General features: G+C 37.1%; 2 protein-coding genes across 4 annotated transcripts in view; one reads left to right on the forward strand and one right to left on the reverse strand.

Annotated features, from left to right (window-relative positions):
• The window catches only part of STAT1 (signal transducer and activator of transcription 1), a 293833-nt gene that overhangs the window by 42046 nt on the left and 226471 nt on the right, over positions 1 to 25316 (forward strand). For all 3 annotated transcript variants that reach the window (XR_015767855.1, XR_015767856.1, XR_015767857.1), the window contains exon 26: positions 5222 to 5439. The gene's annotated coding sequence lies outside the window, so the exon portion shown is untranslated. The remainder of the gene's footprint in view (positions 1 to 5221; positions 5440 to 25316) is intronic.
• GLS (glutaminase) overlaps positions 852 to 25316 on the reverse strand; it is an 80228-nt gene continuing 55763 nt past the window's right edge. Inside the window, exons 15-18 of the mRNA XM_028122944.2 lie at positions 5313 to 5374; positions 4104 to 4180; positions 3953 to 4016; positions 852 to 1210 (exon numbers count right to left, since the gene is read on the reverse strand). Coding sequence (XP_027978745.1) covers positions 1054 to 1210; positions 3953 to 4016; positions 4104 to 4180; positions 5313 to 5374 — 360 coding nt within the window. The 3' untranslated portion in view covers positions 852 to 1053. The remainder of the gene's footprint in view (positions 1211 to 3952; positions 4017 to 4103; positions 4181 to 5312; positions 5375 to 25316) is intronic.

Below are 25316 nucleotides of genomic sequence, written 5' to 3' on the forward strand. Positions count from 1 at the left end.
AATTACAGGCTTAAAAATAAAGGTTAAGTGTAACAGTTCCCATACCATCATAATAACTTTGGTAGCTTAGAGCGTTGATCTGAATTTATCCTCATTTTTATCCTGGAAACTGAAACATATTTTAAAGAGCTGCGGCAGCACATCCCTTCCTTTTTTAGGTTGATGAATTTGACTAATTTGTACTTAGCTTAGTAATTTGTCTGGTTCATCGCCTGTAGACAAATGGCCTAGTTGTATCTCGGATGCCAGATATGTGAGGCATTTTCTGACTTTCGGTGGAAAACATGAAAACTGCATAGTGTGCCAGCACCCACATTCCCAGCTAAAGCAAAGAGGCAAATAGCTAAATGTCTGGGAAGAGAAGCTGGACTAAGGGGGATATAGAAAACGGAATTTTTTTTTCAAAAGTATTATATAACTACATTCACATATATATTTTGGTCACCAAACATATCTTAAACAGATTCCCTGATAAAGTCTAATCAGAATTGGTCTATGCTACTAACAGTTGTTAACTATTTTAATTTTTAAAGAGTCACGCCATGAAGCTAGAGTGATGGGAGACATTTAAAACACATAACCCTAAGTGCATATAGTTGTTCGGACACTCAAACTAAATCTACACTTGAAGTCCTGAAAAACCACACTCTTTTTGCTTCTGAAGGCAGCCTTGACCCATCTGGACAGACTGTACAACAGAACTTAATTTATAAATGCCTAAGTTCATCATATAAATTGAAAATTCACAGAACACACAAAAATAAATCCTGAAGACCACACAGTTAAGCTAGCATTGGTAACTATTTCTTTTACATCAAATTATACAATGCACGAGGTAAATATTGCTCACATTATGGAGGGAGATTGTTTTATTTCTATTTTTTCCCAAAGAGATCAGATTTGTCCTGTGTGTACAATGAAGAAAACTCCAGTAACACTGAAATGACAAATGTTGTAAAATATACATCACTACCAGATAGAAATACACATGTTCTTCATAATCATTTTCCACAATTAAATAGGTAAGTGATTTATATTTGGGGCTTAAGACCATTATAACAATCCATCAAGATTCTTATGGACCGTTTGATTTTCTTTTCCATTGTCGGAATCTCCTTGAGGCGTGTACTGGACTTGGTATTCTTGGAGGATTTTAAATACATCGTGGTGTCCAAAGTGCAGCGCTTCGTCCATGGGGGTGTTATTCCACCTAAATGGGTAGCACAACATGGCCTGGGTCATTAGATAATCTCTGTACAAAGATGATAATCCAGCGTTCCTAGATGCTAAATGCAGGCTTAAGGGCCATTCAAATTTGGCCATTTCAGCAATGTTACAAGTAAAAATTGAGACACAGGGATTCATAATTCAAAAAGTGGTCTCACGGGCCACTTGAGATATAGGGAGGAAGGGAAAGCGATCTTCTACAAATGGATCTTGTTCACATATCTAAGTACATATGGAGGGGAAGTTCTAGTGTCGACAGATAGAGTGGACTCCTCCAGGATGCTGGAAGTTTAATTTCATGAAAAGCCCACAGGATCGCTCCCTAAATAAAATGTCCAAGGAAAAGTCAGGTATATAACACCCATCACCCTATCCTTGGACTGAAAATTTGTGTTCCTGTCAATTCAAAATCATGACAAATCTCGGAAGTCTGGAAATGACTGTGACCTCATTAGGGCCCAGAAACACACTGGAGGAGCGGCATCGGCCCCAGAGGGATTGACATTGTCCTCATCTCCGGTAAGGATGGGAACCCAGGGGCTCAAATGGACCACTGTGCCACCAGAACAGTAACGACACTTTCCATTTTAAGTGTGTTTCTGGGGTGCACTCCTCAGTGGGAGAGGTGAAGACTGAAGATAAGAGAAAGAGTTGCCAGCAGTGATTAACCAGCTCAATAGCCTTTGGAAAGAAGAGATAATACTGTGAAACTCACAACACAAGTAAATGAGAGTATGAGAATCAGTCCCCTAATACTTGACAAACTCTTGAGCCTCTCTTCCTCGCTCTCCACTGAACTTCTCCATGGCTGCCAGGCACTCAGCCTCCCACTTTGTCATGTGCTACTCTCCCAACCTTCTGGTTTTCCTTCTTGCCATTTCTTTGCAGCTCTGTCTTAAACCTTTTACCTCCTTAATGGGGTCACAGTATGGAACCGAAAGGTTTTCTGAATAGTCTCAAAAAAATATTTTTGGATAAAATTTTGTAATCTTCATTTTCAAAATCAGGTAAGTAACATTTTACATGTATCTTCGTGTTTCTCCAAAAACAGCTCCTTTTCCACACTGGCCTTCATTAATTTAGGGAGTTGGTGGCCTTAAACTGGGAGGTGGGGGAGGGGGACTGTTCAGGCATCTACAGCAAATAATTATGTGTCTTTCTGGAACAACTGAATGTTAACTGCAAGTTACATTTTTGACAACTCTTCCTCCATGAAATAATACAAACTGTCAACTTTAAAGAATACACTACATTCACTCAAACCTGTTTTATAATTTGAGGGGACAGTGACTCTATGAAATGGAGAGAAGAGTTGTCTTGGTTTAGCTTATATTCTAGAGTAGTTGAATACCCAGTTACCAAGTTAGTTATTTGGCTATCTCCTGCCTATCAGATGGGTATGCCTACTTCCACATTCCTAGAGGCCAATGTAGGGCAAAAAACAAAACACTTCAATCTTTAGATATAAAGGATAAAATAGCACAGTAAATGTTTCCAGCTTGTGTTAAATAGTGTTTTAGTTGGCATTATAAACACAGGGCACAAGATTGGGTGGGGGAAAGACTCTCATCAGTTTCTTGCTCTAGAAAGAGCTGGTGTGAACATTATATTTGGGGATAAAAGGGAGGATTGTCCCTCTTAACATGAGGTTTTAAAATATTGCCAGTAAAGGTCATGATGAAATAACCAAAGTGTTACCATACTTACAACACTAACAATTTTCAGACACATCATAACTTTTCTGCATTTCTTGCAAGCAGCTTGAACTAATAAAACCCAAACTTCTAATTTAAAAAACAGTGAAACCAAGATCTAATAGCTAGAGAATAATCAACTTGCCCCAAATTTATAATACAGTCCTCAAATATCCAATCCAAAACTCCTAATCATACTTCTCAAACCTCTCTATCAAGCATTTTTTCCTTCAATTCTTAGCCTTTATTCTCATTATTGACTCATTCCGTTACAGAACTCCAGGTACATGTTGCGCAAGTGTGTGAGCACAGAGCTGACTTTATATATATAATGTATGTAGTACAGCTGCACTCTGAAGCTTCCTGTGACTGGCCACTCTGTGGAAAGCATTTACTTCAAGAGGAAAGGTGGTTTGCCATGTGGACCAGGAAAGAGAGGAGAGAAGCAAAATATATTCCAGGCAGATTTCTCCCACCGCAGACAGAGCACCCTTCTCTCCTTTCTGTACCTTCAAATCTCATCTCTTCCCCAAAGCACTGATTAAAATTCAACTCCACAGAGCCTTCTAAAACTGACACCAACCAAAACTAGGAATTTCAAGAAAATCTAATATATTCATTTCAGCGTTCTGTGACAGTAATTTTCTTACACATTTTTAATATGCTCCTATAAATGTTTATCTTGTCCACCCTCTGAAGTTAAAAGCCCCCAAGGACAAAATTCCTATTTCTTCTTTTCCAACACAAAGCACTGTTTTCTTTATACAGTGTATTGACTAACAGACTAACCCGAAAAATTCTGAATAAGAGACCATCCTTAGATGAGAGGTAAGATATGGGAGAGAGAATGATCAACCTAGCAGAAACAAGGTTTTTTGTTTGTTGCCTTTGTAAGGTACCATAGCAAGTTGAAGAATGTCTCCAATATATACATGGTGGGTTTAAATATACCATCAACTTAAATATTATAGCCCTGTATAATAAAACACAGACTCACCAATTACATGGTAGAAGGTAACATAAGTGCTCACCTGTCTTTGGGGAAAGGGTTTACTTTGCACGCTTCCAGCAAAAATTTAACAACTTCAACATGACCTGTATCCAAAACAAAACAGGCAGATTTTAGTATCAAGTAGAAGTTACGTCTGGAAAAAAAAAAAAGATAAATGGTTCATATATTACCCTCTGCAGCAGCTACATGGAGTGCTGTTCTAGAGTCATAGTCTCGCTGTTCCATGTCCATGGCTGACAGAGCAAATCTGAAAATGTGTAAGAATAAGCTATTCATGATCTATAAAATGTCATTCACCCTTATAACATTTATCCCATCATTCTAAGCTCTTGTGAGACAAGTAAGTGCCATCCTTTATTGGGCTCACTAATGGGAACTTGAGAGCGTGTTCAACCAGTTCACAGGCTTCCTGGGTAAATGCCACCTCCCCTCTTTTCCTTAGCTTTGTAAGGAAAGCTAAGGGTAAAAGGAAATGTTCACCAACTCTCACAGAATTCAGCTTCATTACATTATTGTTCAAAACTCAAGGATAGTGGCATACCAAAGTTTGTGCCTCAGAAGGGCAAGAAACTAATACCTACTACTAAAGTTAAATGTTTTTACTAAGGCTTCCATTCTGTAACATTTTATAGTGTACAGTTTACAAGTACTAATCAGGAAACTTAAAAAAATTTTTTTAAAGTACACATTGTTTTACTGAGATAAAATTGGCATAGAACATAAGGGAAGTTTAAGGTGTACAACATGCTGGATTTGATACATTCATATACTGCAGTATGACTGCCACAGTAGTTCTAGCTAACCCTTCTATCACATCATGTAATTATTTTTTTTCTGGTGAGAACAATTAAGATCTAGTCTCCTAGGAACTTTGAAGTTTATAATACAATACTGTTGATATAAATACTAATCAGACTGGAAGACAAAGTAGAAATTAAGCATAAATATTTTTCCATGTTAAAATTCAGTTGCTACTCTGTACAAGAGATCTTATGTTAAGTGTGCAGTGATATACAACCTTTCTAACCCTGGTGATCTACGGAACACTAAATGCCCATTTTCACTCCCTCTTCACCCCCAAATGTGGGAAGGGGAGGGAAGAAGGGGACTGAGAAAGCATCATTCAACTCCAATAAAGCACTAATCAGCCAGATTAGTTGAACAGTTACACTTGAGAGAACAGAGGTCTGGGCTTTTTAGGAGGTAGAAAAGGACAAGACTGCACAGGAAGCCTAGGCACTGGAAGTGGGGGGATTTAATATAAATTTGTTTGGGTCATTTTTATTAGATCAGCCTTAAAAAATGGCCATCTGCCCAGAAGCAACTTCATAAACTTCTGTAAACCATATGCTGAGCCATACGCCACCGTGTTAACACACCTTCGAAGTGCAGACACATCTCCAGTATACGCGGCAAACAAAAGGTTTATCACTGACTTCACCTGTGAAGAAAAGAGAGTTCAGGCATCCACGGGGGGAAAATAAATAGAATGTGCTACTATCACCGGTAAGTGATCTCCATGTGCTCTGAACTCTTCAGCTGTGTCACGTGCACAAAGTTACCACAAATACACTTCTATCACCAAAAAGCACACACACACATGATTTTTTTTTTTTTTTTTTGGAAATAGAGGGTTAGGAGAGAAAATTCATCAATAAAGATAAGCCACATGAAGGAGGGAGTGGAATGATACTGGCACAAAAGTGGAAATTTGGGACCTGTGAAACACACATAGTTGGGGCAAATGAAAATTGTTTAGAACCCTTCTAATTTGGTTTGTCTCAGTACCGTGAGAGTGGACTTTTATACTCATACAGTTCACATCACATCTTTGTTAAAAATTAATCATGCTATATAAGTGTTTAATCCCTGCCAGCAATCACTGTCCTCACCAATCACCAATCACCGGCTTCTCTGGAAATCCTAGGAGACAATATTCAGTATTAATCACCTTAAACTTAACGACTATACTCCCCTGGAAAGACAGTCAAGTCAATGCCCAGGTAGTATAAACTGTAGCATTCTCAGAGCCTAGGACGCTGCCTCTGCTCAAAAGGTGGGTAAACTCCCCAGATTTTAAGTCACTGCTAATGAGTGCTTCAAGACTTCAAAGTACATCTTCTTTTGACAGTTACCCACTTGCTTGTCCTTACAATTAAGGAAAAGGCTAGTTATCCTAAAAGGTCATTAGATTTTGGCTTGCTTTCATAGAGACTTTCTCCAACCCTGTTTTTGAGAAACTGTTGAACACACAATGTAAATACTTCATAAATTCCCACTTCCATCTTTTGCAACTTCAATATTCATATTGATGATCCAACTGACACTGGACTCAATGGTAGAAAACAGGAGTTGAATTGGAGGGATGGAAAGTAACCCAGCTATCTACCAACAAAGCCGTGGGCCTGGGAGCTGCGCTTTCAAGAGCTTACCCTGGACCTCTCCCCTTTCCACAATGGCTTCCCTTTTTTTAAAAAAAAAATATTTATTTATTTATTTGAGAGAGAGAATGAGATAGAGCATGAGAGGGGGGAGGGTCAGAGGGAGAAGCCGACTCCCTGCTCAGCAGGGAGCCCGATGCGGGACTCAATCCCAGGACTCCAGGATCATGACCTGAGCCAAAGGCAGTCGCTTAACCAACTGAGCCACCCAGGCGCTCTCTGTGGCTTTCCTTTTAAATCAAACTGGAACTAGCCATCTCTGGACTTCTCTAGGTCCAGGATTTTCACAATCTGTTCTCTAGAAACTGTGCACAGAGGATCTGTGGGGTAAAAAGGGTCCTATAGTCAGGCATTTTCTTAAAATATTAAATCCACTTCTTTGAAATTCATGGGCCCATGAAAGGCTCTGTAAAGTTCTGCAATACAGGAACCAGCTGAACACACCCCCCAAATTTTACTGTTACTGTTGACATTACTCCAAAAAACCTTCCTCTTATTCCTTCAGTGCATTAGCTTGCCTTCCAAGCTGCCCTTACTGCTCCTGCCCAGCCTGTGCCCTGTAGTCGGTCTCCTGCTAATCCTAAATCCAGAACAGTGTTCTCCCTGGAAGTGGAGGGGAAAGCATCACAGAATCAAAGAGAATGTTCTAAAAGTATACAGAAACATCTCTCCTCCCATTTCCAATTGTCCTAATCCCACAACTCAGTTTGACACATTTTAGGAAAAACAGCCTTTTGAAAAATGTCTCCAGGTGATTTTGATAGGCATTCTTCTGGGTTATAAACTACTGTTCCAAGTGCCCCCCCTTTTTTAACTGGATCCAATTGGAATCCCCAATTCCCTTTGTGCTCTTGGGCCCACAGAAAAAATACTGATGGGCTATTACAAATTATTCTTCATATTTCCAGCAGGTCTCTCATAATTTCTTGACAATTTTTTTTTTCTTATTGATTCCCTTTCGCTCTGTCTTCAGGCCTTCAATACCAGTGGTGCCCCCAAAGCAGATGACCCTGACCACAGCTGTACTTAGATAACTGTTCTCACTTCTCCCTCCGTTACACAAAAAATCTACTTCTAATAGCTGTTCTCCCTTCTTTCTCTCCAAACTTCAAAGCAAAACACATCTATCCTTTTTCACTTCTGAGACTAACTTCTTTACCGATTCCTTTAAACATATATCCTCCCAATCACCTAAACTTGCTCCTTGTTTCCAGCACCTTCACCCTTTCCCTCCTTCACTGGAACCCTATTTCTCCCTTAATATGGATACAACTTCAACCTGTTTTGAAAAACCAACCTATAACCCTGCTGCTACCCTCTCTCGGCGCGTATTTTCTGAAGGTAGCTTGTATTGCCTCCTCCCCCACTATTACCTCTACTCTCAAAAGCTCCAGTGGCCTTCCCAAGTCCTGCTCCTTGAGGACCTCCCCACCAAGTCTTGCCTTCTTACTCCTTGGCTTCCACAGTGCTGATTACCCAGATCTTCCTCTGCTTTGCTGTGCAGAATCATCCCCCAATTCCCACTGCTTAAGAATACACCAAAGGCAGTCTCCATCTTTTAGAGGCTAATTTTCCTCAAAGGTCTCATACATTCCTTTTGCCAGAGTGATTTCCCAATCTGCATCTTTAATCCAAATCTTTGTTCCTGAGCCTTAACTCAACAGCTCCACTTGCTCGTCATGCTGCCACTTCAAACTCAAAAATAGAAAGCCTCTCTGCAGCTCTGATGGCTCCGCACCAAAAGTCCATATCCATCTGCCTACCTGACATTGCCTCTAGAATGCTCAACAGGCATCTCAGACTTACACACAAAATAGAACTTGATTTCCACCGCCCAACCCCAGTTAGTTCCTCTTCCGGTCTCCCTCATTTGGGGATGACCCTACAATTCACCCAGTTGCTCAGGCCAAAAGCCAAGTTATCATCCAGGGCTGCCACATTTGACTGCACCGGTTGAGCCCTCCTCAAGGATGCCTGGCCACGTAGGGGTACCCAACCCATGCTCCTCTCACCCTGCTGTGGCGTCCAGTGCCCAAGTACATCTGATGTGAGGAAGAGAGACTTCCTCATACAAACGTGCTGACAGGGTCTGCTTATGCCAAGGCAGAACTAGCTTTTTTCTATCACACAAACCTACCAAATAGAGCCTGGTGATATTCCTTGATTCTGTTTCTCACAACCACGTCTAGCTCATCAACACATCTGCTCTACCTCCAAAACGTACTTGGAATCCCACTTCTCACCACCTCCAGTTATATCACCCTAGACTCACCTTATCTCACCTGGAGGACTGCCATTGCCTCCTAACTGTTCATTCCTCTCAACCAACTCTGCTGCCACAGGGATCTTTTGAAAACATAGGTCCTAGCACTCCCAGACACTCCCCATCATACTAAAATTAAGACTCTTTACCATGGCTTTCAGAACACTAAATGCCTTACTCCCCAGTTACATCGTGCATCTCGTGCCCTATCACTCGGCCCCTTGCAGCTCCCCACCAGCCAGGTGGGCTCCTTGCCATCTTCGGACCTACCCTGGCTGTGCTGGCCGGGGATGCGCCTTCCCCAGATAGTGAGGCTCCTGCCCTCATTTCATTCAGGTCTCTACTCAAATGTTATCTCACATATTCTAGAATACTGACCTCTTTTTCATCATTCCTTATCCCTTACCTTGCTTTTTCTCTTCAGAGTACTTATCATTATCTGACATCATATATATGATATTTCACATTATATATCTGATTTTTTATATAGATATATTTAAATTTGTTTCTTGTCTCTTTCCCCCATTAAATATAAGTTCCATGTGGGGCAGAAACCTTATTTTTACCCCATTATAACCCCAGTGCCTACCACACATAACAAGTGCTCATTAAATATGCGTTGACTCCAATCAACACAGTGTACACCTTAGACTCACTCACTGTTATACATCAATTATACTGAAATTAAAAGAATATGTTTACTGACTAAATCAATAGTCTCTCCCAAAGCATCAAATATTCAAATTGTTACCAGCACCACTTGGGGGACTAAACTGTCATCATTATTAATTCTTCTACCTCCTTTAGCTTTTACTTCAAGTATCACTACCAAATTTGTTCAGTCCTCCCCACTGGTGCCTCTACTTCTGGTCCTTCCACCCACCAAAACTTTCCCATATATTTCTAATCTTCTCAAAATATTGCTCTGATCATTAAAGGTTTCTCAGCATGGGAGTGTCAAAAAAATCCCCAAATCATTTTTGATAAAATTTAAATTCTTTAATCTTGCACTCAAGATTCTTCACTCTGGCTAACTCCCTTTGCTCTCTCAACCTCCACAGAACAAAACTGGTCTTACTTACTGCTCTTGTTTTTATCTTTGTGCCAATGCTCCTTTTTCTCCTACCTCTAGATTCCTAATCAAACCCTTCCGTTCTTTCAAGGGCCAGCCGGAAAACCTCTGGAAGCCCCTTCTTTGCTACCACACTTCTTCAGGCATCTCATCCAGCAGTCACTCTCCATGTAACTTGCTGCCAGTTGCCTGCGTGGTGTTCTGTGACAGCACGTGCCACGGAGTCATCAATCAGACCCTGTATCTCCCACTACAACCCTGAATGTACCTTTTGCTCCTACTAAGCCATAGTACACACTTTCTATTGCCGGAAAGCATCATTTCTCCACCCGTTTTCCACTGCAGTGTTATTCATAGCCCCTGTCTATGAGCTCTACTCCAATCTCTTCAATCAGAACTCATCTCTTTCTCCGACATTTCCCTCACCACGGCACTATCACCTATGGCAGATTTACTTATGTATCTTATCTCCTCTACCACTCAAGAGAAATCCAGAGTTCCAACACGGATACCACTAATATATTAACTACCCATAGTTCTTATTCGTTAAAGCATATTAGTCCTTTTGAGCAATAAATCCTTGATGATTTTCAGTGACTGCATGCATGAACTCCCCTTTTTAAAATTCTGAATTTAGACCAAGCTAGTTTGAAGAGATTTTTTTATATATTGTATGTGTCATTTAATTATTCAATATTTCCAAAGTTCTAAAACTCCTTATTAAATAAGGCCCAAGAGTGGCTGGTTTTAGAATATAATCAGTTCATTAAGAGTATAATAATACTTTATTCACAAGCATGTTTCAGCTCAGAGAGAGAAACACAAAATGAGAAAAAAAATCAGAAAACTGTAATGTACAAAAGCTCTGTGGTATCAGGGGAAACAAATACTAGCTTGCCTTTAAAAAAAATTATTAGAGGGTAACATGGAAGCTTAGAATTCTTCCCATGAAAACAAGCTAGCTGCAGGGCTGAATTTAGTCCAAGTCATAGATCAAGACAAGAAGGAGCTTGATCACAAAATAAGTACCATTCACTTCTAGATAAAAAAACACTAGGGGGGGCGCACAGGCACTGGCACCATTTAAAGTTAAAACCACGTTTACTCCAGTGAATAGCCACCTATATTTTTAAGGTTTGCATAAATCACAAAATGAGCTATGAGTAGAATGCCAAGAAAGAAAATGGAACAGCTTAACAGTTTTGAGACAGCAGACGGAGGGTTATTTCATTTAGGGACAGTCTACTTCCTGGTCTTGTTAAAAGAGTTCCACAAGCATTCCCAGCTACACTGGCACACCCTCTGGAATGACGAGCATCATAAACCAAACTGAAGGACAAGGACACCCTCTGAGATGACTCGTGCAACTCCATAAATTTCTCAGTGAATAGATTAACCTGAAATAATCTAGTTTGACATAAGGATGTGGGTGTGCTAACCATTGATCAAGGCTTAATCCCCTAACTCCACAATGGATACTTGGGTTATGTTACTTTTAAAATACCTGTCAAGAAGGCCAGTGTAGAAAACAGTGAGTCAACAGTGACTGTCGAGATAGATTCATCTGTTGTGATGAATCACTCCTCAGTATAAAGCAGTGGAATATAACATAGTTCAACAGTAGCCCGTATAAATGAAGGGCTCTGATGTTTAATGTATGTTTCTCCATAGTAAAGAAAAACTTCACTTGGGCAGGTAGCCACTAAAAATTTATAAATTAAATGTTAACCAGCTTTCCCTTTACGCTGCATTTTCCAGTACTACTACATTTTCCTTATCAAATCTCTGTGTCACAACCTGCCAGAACCAGACAACCTGATGTTAGTTTATTTATACAAAGTCATGACAAGAGTAGGACAAAAATGTTACAGTTCACATGAGTTCATTTCACACTAGCATACTTGGCATATCAAAATAGTACTTTTTTCTCCAAAACAGCTAGAAGCAGTTGGAGAGTCTATCAATTTTACAATTCTAAAATAAGACATTCCTAACTCTCCAATCCTATCATTCTATTCATTTTAAGCCTGTTTAAAAGTTGAATTGTGTGACTTTGTCTCCTCCCAAATGCCTTAATTCTGTACAAGTAGCAATTAGAACTACATAATATCATTTTACATTTCTATAGTGAACAACCTTGAAAAATTCAACATTTTAAAAAGTTGTAATTGTTTTTAAACATTTCTGATAGGCTGGTTGTAAAATTATAGGTATATTTTATTTATTACTACCACCGAGGTTAAGGGCCTTAGCTCAAGGTCATATAGCATATGAATCAGTAATGTAGCTGGGCTACATTCTCAATTCTGTACAACTAGACCATGGTGATGTGAGTCCTTAACAGACCTCAGACTGTTATCCAAAGGACAGAAGAAAACCAAAGGATGGAATGGCAATTTACCTCTAAACTATAAAGGTCCTTTGCTAAATATGAAAAGGAAGGAGGGGAGGGTGGGAGGGAAAGGTCGGAGAAGAGAGACAGAGAGGGAAGAAGGAAGGGAGGACTGATTCATCAGCTTTACTCCAAGGATTCTATTTCCAACTCGGTTACCAACTGCAACACTGGGGATACCCTTGTTTTTCCTCATTAGTTTCTGTCTTCATACAAAGACTAATAATGCAGCCCTTTTGGAAAGGCTTTAATGAAAAGAAAAAAAAAGCAGGAAACTGAAAAACCATCCTTCCCTTCTCACCACTTCTAGTTTGACGTGAGCCACTCTCTCATTTCCAGCTCGCTATGGTATCTGTTGCCATGGGACAGACACTCTTCATCTGTTAAATAAACCATCATCACTCCAGATCCAGTTTTGTTTTAAAAGCTTCACGCCAACTTGGCCTTTTTGAGCCTTTAAATGAAAATAAGTTTTCAGCCTTCTTTCATAAATATTTTTCTTAAGGTCAGATTAAAAAATACAAACCTATTATAGTATAGCGAAAGAAAAATTTTAAGTTGTCATCAAATGTAAATTAATCTCTTACTTGTCAACAAGGGTAGAAATATAAACCTGCACAATGCGTACGTGAGCAAAGATATTTCCTCTTTTCCTTATTTAATATTCATATAAATATCATATGGACATGTAAAAACAAAATTATAGTACTTTTGTGATTAAAAAGTGGAAGATGAGTACAAGGCTACATGCTCCTAAGCTTTTCCATTGACTTATTCGGACACAATTATTAATCTGCTATATATAGACAAAATTAATCCAAACTGACAATGATCAGAGGATTAGAGAAAATCCTTTAAGGGAATAACAGTCCAGAAATTTCATAACATTTCCAAATTTTTAATGCAGGAGGTGTTTATATAATAATTTTAATAGAGAGGAATAAATTGAATAGTAAATTTTACTCTAAAGAGGAGCATAGAAATTTCATTTACAAAATATAACCTCAAAATGGCAGCTCCAAACACTGCATTCTGCTTGATTAAAGAATAAACTCTCCTAAACATACCATTTTCAAAATTTCTCAGTGAATAGATTAACCTGAAATAATTTTACTCATTCTTAAATTAAGAAGTCATGACTTTATCAAAGAAATCTGACAACCCAAAAAGACAAACATTCAGATTATACATTATTTAGAAAAAGATAGCTAATATGAAGCACCTACTCTCTCTGGACTGAGCTAAGTGCTTTAAGTATTACTATCTGTTATTATTCAAAGGACAAGAAACTGAAGGCTAATGAATTTAAATTAACTTGAGCAAAGTAATAATGCTGGTAAGCGACAGAGGGAGAGCTCATGCTCAGTCTGACTGATGCTCGGGTCAGTGCTCTCGACCACTACGCAGTATCTACTGGGCCAAGAGATTTCCTAACAAAACCTGAAATGAGATTTCCTCACCAATACAATACCAAGACTAAAATCAGAAGATAGCAACTAAGAAACAGTTCCTAGGGAAATCAGAAATACTAATTTTCTATTGAGGTGCTAGCCAAAGGTATTTTGTTTTTAATTGAAAAGAAAATAGACAAACAAAACAAATCATTCAACTTGGCATATCAATGCCACAAAAGGCAAAAAGTTAAAGATATCTTCAGTTTCTGCATTTAAGTCTTTAAAAGTGAAATATGACTTTTGGGTCAATGTCAAGAGAACAAATATGATTGCTACAACATTAGCAGCAAATAAACAGCTTATCTCAGTGGCTGATGTTATTTGGTAAATGCCAGTGAATGGCCTAAAAAAAGACCCCGAATCGCCAAGGAAATGTTGAAGAAGAAAAACAAAGCTGGGGGCATCACATTGCCCGATTTCAAGCTCTATTACAAAGCTGTGATCACCAAGACAGCATGGTACTGGCACAAAAACAGACATACAGACCAATGGAACTGAATAGAGAACCCAGATATGGACCCTCAACTCTATGGTCAAATAATCTTTGACAAAGCAGGAAAAAACATGCAAAGGAAAAAAGACAGTCTCTTCAATAAATGGTGCTGGGAAAATTGGACAGTCACATGCAGAAGAATGAAACTCGATCATTCTCTAACACCATTCACAAAGATAAACTCAAAGTGGATGAAAGACCTCAATGTGAGACAGGAATCCATCAAAATCCTAGAGGAGAACATAGGCAGTACCCTCTTTGACATCGCCCACAGCAACTTCTTTCAAGATACATCTCCAAAAGCTAGTGAAACAAAAGCAAAAATGAACTTTTGGGACTTCATCAAGATAAAAAGCTTCTGCACAGCAAAGGAAACAGTTAACAAAACAAAGAGGTAACGCACAGAATGGGAGAAGATATTTGCAAATGACACTACAGATAAAGGGCTGGTATCCAAGATCTATAAAGAACTTCTCAAACGCAACACCCAAAAAACAAATAATCAAGTCAAAAAGTGGGCAGAAGATATGAAAAGACACTTCTCTGAAGAAGACATACAAATGGCTAACAGACACATGAAAAAATGTTCATCATCATTAGCCATCAGGGAAATTCAAATCAAAACCACATTGAGATACCACCTTACACCAGTTAGAATGGCAAAAATGGACAGGGAAAGAAACAACAAATGCTGGAGAGGCTGTGGAGAAAGGGGAACCCTCTTACACTGTTGGTGGGAATGCAAGTTGGTACAGTCACTTTGGAAAACAGTGTGGAGGTTCCTCAAAAATTTAAAAATAGAGCTACCCTATGACCCAGCAATGGCACTACTGGGTATTTATCCCAAAGACACAGATGTAGTGAAAAGAAGGGCCATATTCACCCCAATGTTCATAGCAGCAATGTCTGCAATAGCCAAACTATGGAAAGAGCCCAGATGCCCTTCAGCAGATGAATGGATAAAGAAGATGTGATCCATACATACAATGGAATATCACTCAGCCATCAGAAAGGATGAATACCCAACTTTTACATCAACATGGATGGGACTGGAGGAGATGATGCTAAGTGAAATAAGTCAAGAAGAGAAAGTAAATGATCATATGATTTCACTTATTTGTGGAACGTAAGGAATAGCAGGGAGGACATTAGGAGAAGGAAGGGAAAATGAAGGGGGGGAATCAGAGGGAGAGATGAACCATGAGAGACTATGGACTCTGAAAAACAAACTGAGGGTTCTAGAGGGAGGGGGGTGGAGGGATGGGTTAGCCCGGTGATGGGTATTAAGGAGGGCACGTACTGCATGGAGCACTGGGTGTTATACGAAAACAATGGATCGTGGATCACCACATCAAAAACTAATGACGTATTGTATGGTGACTAACATAACATAATAAAATTAAAAAAAAAAATACCAGTGGGCCCATTAGCAACCCTCCTTTTAGATCAAAGCATAAAAGTAGCTAAGAGCATATCTTTGTGTGGCATAACAAACAGTATTCCTACTTAAGAAGTCAGCAACAATTAGGAGGAAAATCGAAATAAGCAAGGGCAAAGGCAGCTATTTCCCTGAAGAACAGAAGTGCATTTTCCATGTGGCAAACCTATGAGTCTTTATATGGCATGGACAACTATCAAAGTTTCATATTCGCTATCTTCCCAGCTCTCTATCTCTCTTATACAAATATTTGTTAAAACTCCATGAAGATTAGCTAACATTAGTGTGTTCAGATAGAGGGCAAGGTGCCACACTTCTGGCATGATAAAGGATCATGTTCATTTACAATTATTATTAACTAAAAAAACAAGTAGGTAAAAAAGGGGTCAAAGAAACTAAAAGCAAAGAATAAGACAGAAAGAGAAGAAAACAGTCACCAAATGCTTGTACATAATACTTTAAAACAAACAAACAAACAAAACAGGGTCAGGGCAAATAGAATCAAAAGATTCTCACACTGTCTGGTAGAAATTAAAAATAAATATATACAAGGTCACTGAAAAGAGATGGGGTTCTCTTTCTGCTAAGAAACAAAACAAAGACTTGGCAGCAGTAGAGACAGAATTGTCTTCAATTTAAAGGACCGATCTCTCCTTTGCATGCCCTAAATGTTGCTACAACAAAGCAAGGCACAGGGACATGAATATTCTGTAGTTATTCCAACCACAGTACATTCTTACTGACTGCTTTTAGAAAGAAATTTCTCATCTCCAGAGAGCCATACTTAATTCTCTACATTCTTTAATGTTTATTTTGCAGTTCTACTGTGGGAAGTCTGACATGCCGACTTTACAGACAACACAGAGAACAGGCACAATGACATCTATTTCTCTAGTGCTGTACACTTTTCAAAGCACTTTCATAGACATTCTAATATCATCAAATTATGCTAACAGGTTCCTCCAGCACATAATACAAGAAGCTGCTGGAGAATAGGATATTTTTAAGACCCTTAAAAATAATGCAACGTTTAGCACTGTATAAAAAAAATATATATATATATATATATATATATATATATATATAGGCCAAAAAAAAAATCACTCCAGCACCATTCTCAGGGCCTTATCATGAGACTGCTTAGCATGTATCTGTATTTTAACATTTATAATTCTTATCAGCAATATTTTATGTGAAGCAAGGAGGTTGGACATGGCAAAATTATACACAGAACTCACCTATTAGTGTAATCTATATTAGTTGAAAATTCTTTAAGTAGAATCAAATTCTAAAAGAAAAAAGTCTAAACATAGGTCTTCTATGTAGGGAGGGTCTAAAGTAGATTCCAAAGCCTACTGTTAAAATCACTATCTGGTAAATGCTCTAAAATCCCTTGCCTGATCTTCTGCAGCTTCTGAACCTAAATTTGGAATGCAGCTATAGGGATAATGGGGGGAGGGAGGCGGGTGGCAACAGAGCAGATTAGCATCACAGCAAATCCACGGTTAGCAACCTCAATACTATTCTGACAAAGTTGCCCTATTTTCTTCAGCTCTGCTCCACTCTTCAAGAATCAACATTTCCTATCTTCTTTATGCCTGGAAACCGCACAGCCTCCCTCCAACTCCACAACTCATTCTCAGTGGAAAGCCTCCTTTCATACTCTTCAGGAAAATGGAAGCCAAGGGGCAGAAACTTCAACTTCTCCCTACCATGTCTGCAAACCTACCTGCCTGCCTCTCAATGTCCTCTTTTTTGGGAAGAGATGCTTTTCCTCCCACCAAACCTAATCCTCCACTTGTGCTGAGAGCTCCATTTCTTTCCAGAGACATCACTTTATTGGCCATTTCTGCTCTCCTGTTTCTATCTCAGGTTCTCCTTCTTTACTGGGTCTTTTCTATCAGCAGCCAAACCTGCTCTACTCCAATAGTTCTCCGACCTTTAAATCTCAAAGTGAAGAAAATTTTCTTAACTGTGGGGAGAAGGTTACCAATATGGGCTGCCGATTTTTTATTTTCTGAGCACATAAATAAAAACAACCCTACCATCTACTGATATCATACTAAATAAAAGGGCATTTTAACACCAAAAGAAATTTAGGAAAGATGTAATGTAAATGGACACCCCTCATCTTAATGCTTATCTGCTTTGGTACAGTTGACTGTTCCAAATTTCTTACAATACTCTTTCCTTGACTTCTACTATGTTATGCTGGATTTTCTCTTAATGGGACATTTTTCCCTAGTGGGAGACTTGTGTACTGTTCTTTTAAAATGGGAGTTCCTTAAGGTTCCTTCGCATTTGGCACTGTCTTCTGGAGCAATCTCACACAGCTTGAGTTTCAAATCTACTCTCTTCATGCTAACAACTCACAGAATTGTATCTCCAACTCAGACCACTCTCCTAAGTTTTAAGCCTATATGTGATACTCAGCATCACTACTTGGGTATCTCACAAATATAAATATGTCAGATGGAAGTTAGTTTTCTCACACTGCCAATTGCCTATCTATGATCTATTCCCTACCCCATCCATGCTAAGAGAATCTCTATTAGTTAGGGATAGCAATGTGCCAACTAAAAATTCTTCCCTAGATTCCCTTGTAGCTAGTCTGGTCAGTAAGTGTCAAATGGGTTATCTGATTTAGGTATCCCTCTTTCTTTTCTTCTTCCACTTTGACCATACAAGTGAGGCTAAAGGTGGAACAGTTATCTTGCAACTAAAAGGTGACAGGCAGGAAATCTAAAGCCAACACACTAAGGTTGGTTGGAGTATATCTTACAGATGGCACACATCCTGGATTTTCTACCCCCAGACTTCTTGTTATGTTAGAAAAACAACGCCATTCACTTAAACCCCTACTAATCATACTCTTGATATCTAGCCAAACAGACCTTTGTTACAATAACCAAAATTCATTTCTCCCTGTACTCCCAAGGTTTGCTTCTCCAGTGTTCTCCATCTTAGTAACACAGCACTATCTGCCCTATCACTTATACTAAAACCTGGTTGTCCCCTTGACATCTCATTTTCATCCACCAAATACTATCACCAAGTGCTGCCAACCTTCATCTCTTAAACACGTCTCATATCCGTCTACCTTCTCCCATCTATTTCCCCATTCTGTCACATCTCATCTCAGGCCCAGAACTTCAATGAGTTTTGGGTTCAGTTCAGCGCAGTATTCCTCCTGCATTCATTCCTCTCCTTCCCAGAGGTTAAGTTTTAGTGAAGACTGGTGTGCATGTTCTTATACTTTAACTACCTTGTACATTTATCTCATAAAGTCTTTTGTATAGGTGTATAAAGTGTCATTTGGTATATGCCATTTCACCTCCTTAATAAGTTAAAATGTCCTAGATCTACAGGTATCAGTATGAACAAATCATTTATCACCATTTTAACTATTTTATTAATTATTCATTCAATATCTGCATCCCCTTCTAGATTGCAAACAAGCAAGGATTTGATCATACTCATTAACTATCACATATCCTAAGTACTCTGTAGTATCTAGCATGTATCATGCAAGAGACAAATAAATATTGGTTGAATGAAGCAATTAGTGAATGAACAATAGGATAATGCTAAAGCTAATTTATGTAAAATCTGAACTACTCCATCAAATTAAATTGGCTAAATATCTTAAACTGTGTGCTGCTTAAACAAAAATTAGTGAAATATTGAGAGATAACTGGTTCTTAATAGGAAAAAAGGAAAAAAATAATTTGAAAAGTTACACATTTGCATTTATATAGCTGGATCTAATCTTAGACATTGGTAGAGGATCTATATATAATGCCAGAAACGAAGAGGAAAAAACTCACACAAGAGGAAAACAAAATTCTTGGTATATAGAATAGATGAAAAGTTGTTTGATAACTATGTAAACAGGGACAAATAATACTGAATTGGAGACCTAAAAACCAAGAAATCAGAAGAGTCCTGGCCACTTTCTTAGAGCCACTTTAGTGGAAAAGCAACTTCATAAAAAGAATGAACTATTTGACCACTCTTATACCCTACTACATTATTATAAAAGCAACACTGGATGAATGATTTAATTGGAAAATGGGTACATTTACCACCAGCTTCCCTGAGGGCATTGAGATACGTAGAAGTTATTTTTTAGATATATTTAATAGCAGAATTGTGTTTCTTCATAGTCCAGTACACATGGCATGTTTTTGTGATTTTGTTTATCTAACATTATCATTAAAATAAAACATATATACAAGAACTATAAATGACTATAGATGAGAATACAAATTTGTTTTTTTATCACTGAATCATTCTAGTTTGTACAAAAGTAAATTTTATTCTAAAAATAAGTGCAGATGTGAACAATGAATTCATTTTCAGACATTAAGGTTTCAGATCATAGAACTCTTATACATAAGATTAATGAAAACCCCTACAATTGAGCTCTATGAAAAGTTTTATGGAGTCAGGGTTTATAAAGGTTTTAATAAATTGAGGTTAGCTGACAGACTTAAAGGAGACCCACAAAAAGATTTAAAATGATTTAAAAATGAATCTTCCAAGTTTTAAGGAGTTATAAACATCAGCTTTTAATGCTAATATACTAATTTATATTTAATGCTGTAGGAATATACAATAAGGAAACTTTTTAAGTAATGAAAAACACAAGAAAGCTAAGCTAAAAAATTATTTCACTGTAATAGTTGGGGCTGACTTGTTATCTATTATGGTCAATTATATTGGAATTAACTTTCCCACTTAGACATTTTAGAACATAAATGTGCTGTCTGCTGAAAGTCCCTCAATAACTTCCCATCACATTTAATTTTAGTGGAAGTATCTCTGGAGATAGGAACCTCTTTTCTATGAGTGAAATAAATACATGCACATTTGAAAATCAATTATAGGATATTGGTGACATGTGATGGAGACACTGCCTGCACTATATACGTTATAGTGAAAATTGAAATTATCACAAGATAACCTTGTTCAATATAAAATTTCCCTTTTTCTTCTGTCAAGGCACTCTGAAATTGATACTGTCCTTAAATTTTCATGGAATATCCCAGTTTTATTAACAAGGAGACATAAGTTGCTCCACTTACATTTTGCAATGGGAAATAATATAGTCCATGGTCAAAACAATGGGCTCTGGAACCAAAACTGCCTGGGTGCAAATCCTGGTTCTACAGATCTAAGAGTTCTGTGACTTTAGGGAACTTATAAGATCTATATAAATCTACAGAGGTAATAATAGTACCTACTTTACAGACTTTAGGAGGATTAAAAAAATCTCAAAACATTGCACTGGTCTCAGTAAGTGCTAAAAGTCATGCTATTCAAATTTTGATGTTATCAGGTTTCTGCTGATGGTGCACTGGGCAGGGACTGTTGTTAGAGTTGACTGTAATTACTGACACTGAAAGCAAAATAGGAAGTCTACAGAAAACTGCAAGATCCCTAGGTTAGCAAACTGGACTGCCTGAGCAAACTGAGATTACCTAAAATTTGGCCCGCACCTTTGAGTACTGCTCACTGTATATTCAGTTCTAGTCTGCACATTGCTAAGCTTCTTATGAGAAGGGACTGGGAAAGGAACTCTAGGCTTCCAAGATCTTTGGGTACAGGCAGCAGGCATAAATGAGACATTCTTTTTAAAAATCACTGCCAATATTAGGTACAAACGGTAACTTCAAACCTGTGATTAAGACTGTTTACAGATTAACCATTACCTATGTCAGAATGAATGAGAATGGTACATCTTCCTGAAGCCAATTTTACTCCAATTCTGGAGAAAAGGTTAGTCACAGAACTTGTAGTAAATCCTATGTTTTAAAAATATTAAAAGAGGTAAAAAGGAATAAAATTTATATAAATTTTTAAGGTAGAAAACAAGACTCAGAAGTTCATGCCAAAAAAAAAAAAAGTTCATGCCTTATATCACACTAGGTTACCCACCCAGATCCTATGCCCAACTTCCCAGCATTCACTGATCCTATTTAAGTCCAGAAACCACTAGATAAACCACAAGTTTCAACCTACTGAGAACTTTTGCAGAAGATCCTAAATCCTTAACTAAAACAAAATTCTAAAATTCACAATAGTACTGAATGGGGATTTTTGCAAAGCAAAAACTACAAAACTCAGTGCTAACATAGCAACAGCCCTCTATCCAGAGTCCCCAAATATGAGGTAAATGCACTAAATGAGACCATTACATGACAAGTCCAACATATAAGGGATATCAAATCAAGAGTAGTGCTGATTCTGTGGCAGACATATATGGTGGATATAAAATAAAAGTGAACAGAGACAAAATAAAAATTAAAGCTTCTCAAGTTTTTATTACTTGGCTAAAAACACAGCAGATTAGTTTTCTTTTTCCTTTGTTTCTCCTTCAGGTGAAAAAAAAATCATACGTACTCTAAGTTTTGTTGTAATACCATGTTTTAGTTGAAACACTTCACAAACACATAAGTAGAAAGTTAAGCTCTACTTCCCCACCTCCTTAAAACCATTCTCTAAAGTTTCTCTTTCAGGTAAAAAGAAGAGACATTAAGGCAGGAATATTTTATTGGTATGATTTAAAAGGATTAATAGTATTAGTCACCGTAGAATTTTAACAAAATCACTTGTTCTATAATTTCATCAAGAGATGTTAATAAAGTTTCATTGTGCAAAAAATGTAACATTCACTTCAATTCAAAGTAGAAACAATATTATTTAGTTGATTTCTTTATTTATATTGTAAATCTTGTGCAGAGACCTGGACCCACAGATTTTGTATTCAAACTTGAAAGTAAAATAATAAATTATCAACAATAAACTTTATTATAATGAAAAAAGCATGAATTTTAACACTCATGTTTTTAACTTTTTAAAGAAAATAACTCTTGGGGTGCCTGGGTGGCTCAGTTGTTAAGCGTCTGCCTTCGGCTCAGGTCATGATCCCAGGAAGGTCATGATCCCAGGGTCCTGGGATCAAGCCCCGCATGGGGCTCCCTGCTCGGCGGGAGGCCTGCTTCTCCCTCTCTCACTCCCCCTGCTTGTGTTCCCTCTCTCGCTGTGTCTCTCTCTGTCAAATAAATAAAATCTTTAGAAAAATAACTCTTGAATGGCAAATGTCAATATTAAAAGATTGGAAATGAATATATCAGCAATATGAAGGCTTGAAAATGAAAACCCATTTTATGAATAACTTTGATATAATGTTTATGTTACATTTTCAGCCAAAAATGAGTTATGAGAGGAAAAAGTTTAAAAAGAAAGAATACTTGAAATTAATTTATTTTGAATTTTTCAATTAGGATCTTTGTGAGTGACTGTGATAAAGAACAAAACAACAAAATGTGGATGGAGCCCAATGAATAATTTATATCGTGGTTTTATATAACATAATTAATTTCATTTAATGGAATTAAATGAATCCCCTCGAAGGATAATTGTAACTGCCTCTTAGTGATGATTTGTGAAAGGCACATACAAAATAATGAAAACTACTAATTAGAAAGAAAAGTTTAACAAGAGGCTAAAGATCATAATTTCAATTTGAATTTTACAATGGAATGGTCCAAATATGAATAGTTAACTAGTATAACTGATGGGAGTACTTTAAGACCATTCTAATTTTAGTAAGTATAACGTGAAAACAAGCGGAGTTTATACTGAGTAAGAGCCAGTCTCCTAAAAGGTCAGGTTCTCATCTATATAAACTTGTGGAGAAAAGAGCTACCCATTAGGCAAGTTTAAATTTTGAAACAAAACCCATAATACTTTTTTTAAGAATAACATGATTTTAAGTTGTAACATTTCTAAGTCAACAAAGGCTTTTAAAAAGTAATGCTTTTCAAGAACAGCAATATAAATTTCCTTCATAAATAAAAAACAAAAATCCCAGAGCTATTAAATGGAGATTGCTGCTAAGAACAATATACATGATAGAATAATATACCAACAAATGAGGTGCCTTGTTCTGAAGCCACCCAGAGATCCAAAAATGTAAAATAAAAACAAAGGAAATAAGCTAGATATTTTGCAAAGTATGTGCTGGGAAAAGCTAACTTGCAAAGAAAAAGAATTTTTCTTCTAGAAAACATTTATTTAGAACTCCAAAACCTTTTGCTTATTTAAACTTTTTACTTATATATTTAACCTAACACCAAAGGAACTTATTTTAAAAAGCAAATGGTTCAACATTTATTTTTAGAGTCACATTTTTGCTACACTTACTTTCTTTCAAAGGTTCCAGGGTAATGTTTTATTTTTAGAACTACTGTATAATTGTAACATTCACTTCTAACTTTACTAGTCTTTATAAACTGTGGCATAAGACTGTTTACTAGAAAAATACAATTAAGTAGTTATAATATAAACACTGATGGGACAATCAGTTTGCCAAATAACTTACAGTCATATTAACTATTGTCAATTATGCTTTTCATTACAAATAACCAATAAACAAAAGGCTGTCATAACAAAACACAAAACAGACCAACTCCATCAAAACAGAAAAAAATATTATACATATGTTAAGTGAGAAAGCAAGGTGCTAAGAAACCTGGAAAAGGGGGTTGGTTGAAATGGGAGTTTGCACCAGATAAACTTTTAAGATTACTACTTTCAAGCGCAATTATAGGATTCTTATCTATTTTATTTTTTTAGAGAGAGAATTTGTGCACTCAACTGGGGGAGGGAGAGAGAATCTTAGACATGCTCTACGCCCAGTGCAGAGTCCGACTTGGGGCTCAATCTCACAACCCTGAGATCATGACCTCAGCTGAAATCAAGAGTTGGATGCTTAACTGACTGAGCCCCCTGGCGCCCCTCAATTATGAAATTCTAATAAATTACAAGATTATGGTAAATGAAAGAACATCAAAGAACTAGAAAGTTTGAACTATGTTTTAAAAATAAAATAAATTCTTCAGCTGTTTACAGAATATGAACTAAAACATAACTCAGGGCTTCAAGTGGAATTACTGGACAGAGGAGATTTTTATTATGTAAACAAAAATCACCAGTCATGTTAATACGGAAACAAATCTATTTCAGGTAAGAACTTTTCCTTTTAAAAGCTAAGCCTTCCAGATAAATAATTTCAATCATCTGAGGTATTAGCATTGGAAGTATTTCAGCAAGGTAAATAACTTAATGAAAAAAATCATTATTTTTAATAATACTATGTCCAGAAAAATCAAATCCTCAGATATTAAAATTTGGCTTAAAAATAGATATACCAATTTGTTCTTTATCACTGAAATTTAATTAAATATTTCTCAGTTAGTAAATGAGATTTAGAGTTGTAAGTCTAATAATGGTGTTATGAGATCAATTGTCAAAATTTGTCACTTGATTACTCTTTCTTGTGAGCCTCCATACTGAACTGTATGGAGTTCATCACAGCATTTGGCACCAAGAATCAAAATTTGTTTTTTTTATTTTTTACCCCATACATAACAATTCTCCATAAAAAGTAATTTATGCAAAAAAAATACCACAGATACCACCAAAAAAAGCAACACATGCAAGTGCTAATTTATGTCATTCATTTTAGTTAAAGGTTAATATAATTGATTAGAAAGCCATTATAAAAGCTTAATCAACATAGGCTTTACATATTTTGCATATCTTAAAAATCTCTACAGCTACAGATTCTAAAAATCACTATAGTGGATCTAAAATATACAAAACAAATGGTAAAGTCAACCTTAAAATTAATGACCTTTTATATTTCAAAATATAAATAAAAAAGAACATTTTAAAACTATAGTATAATAGAATCACTTCATTAAATACAAAGATTTATGATTAGTCTCCTTAACATCATCTATTTAAAAAGTAAGTACTTT

The sequence above is a fragment of the Eumetopias jubatus genome, unplaced genomic scaffold (assembly GCF_037043125.1).
Source record: "Eumetopias jubatus isolate StellerSeaLion01/CBP00866 unplaced genomic scaffold, mEumJub1_p1.0 scaffold_3, whole genome shotgun sequence".
NCBI lineage: Eukaryota > Metazoa > Chordata > Mammalia > Carnivora > Otariidae > Eumetopias > Eumetopias jubatus.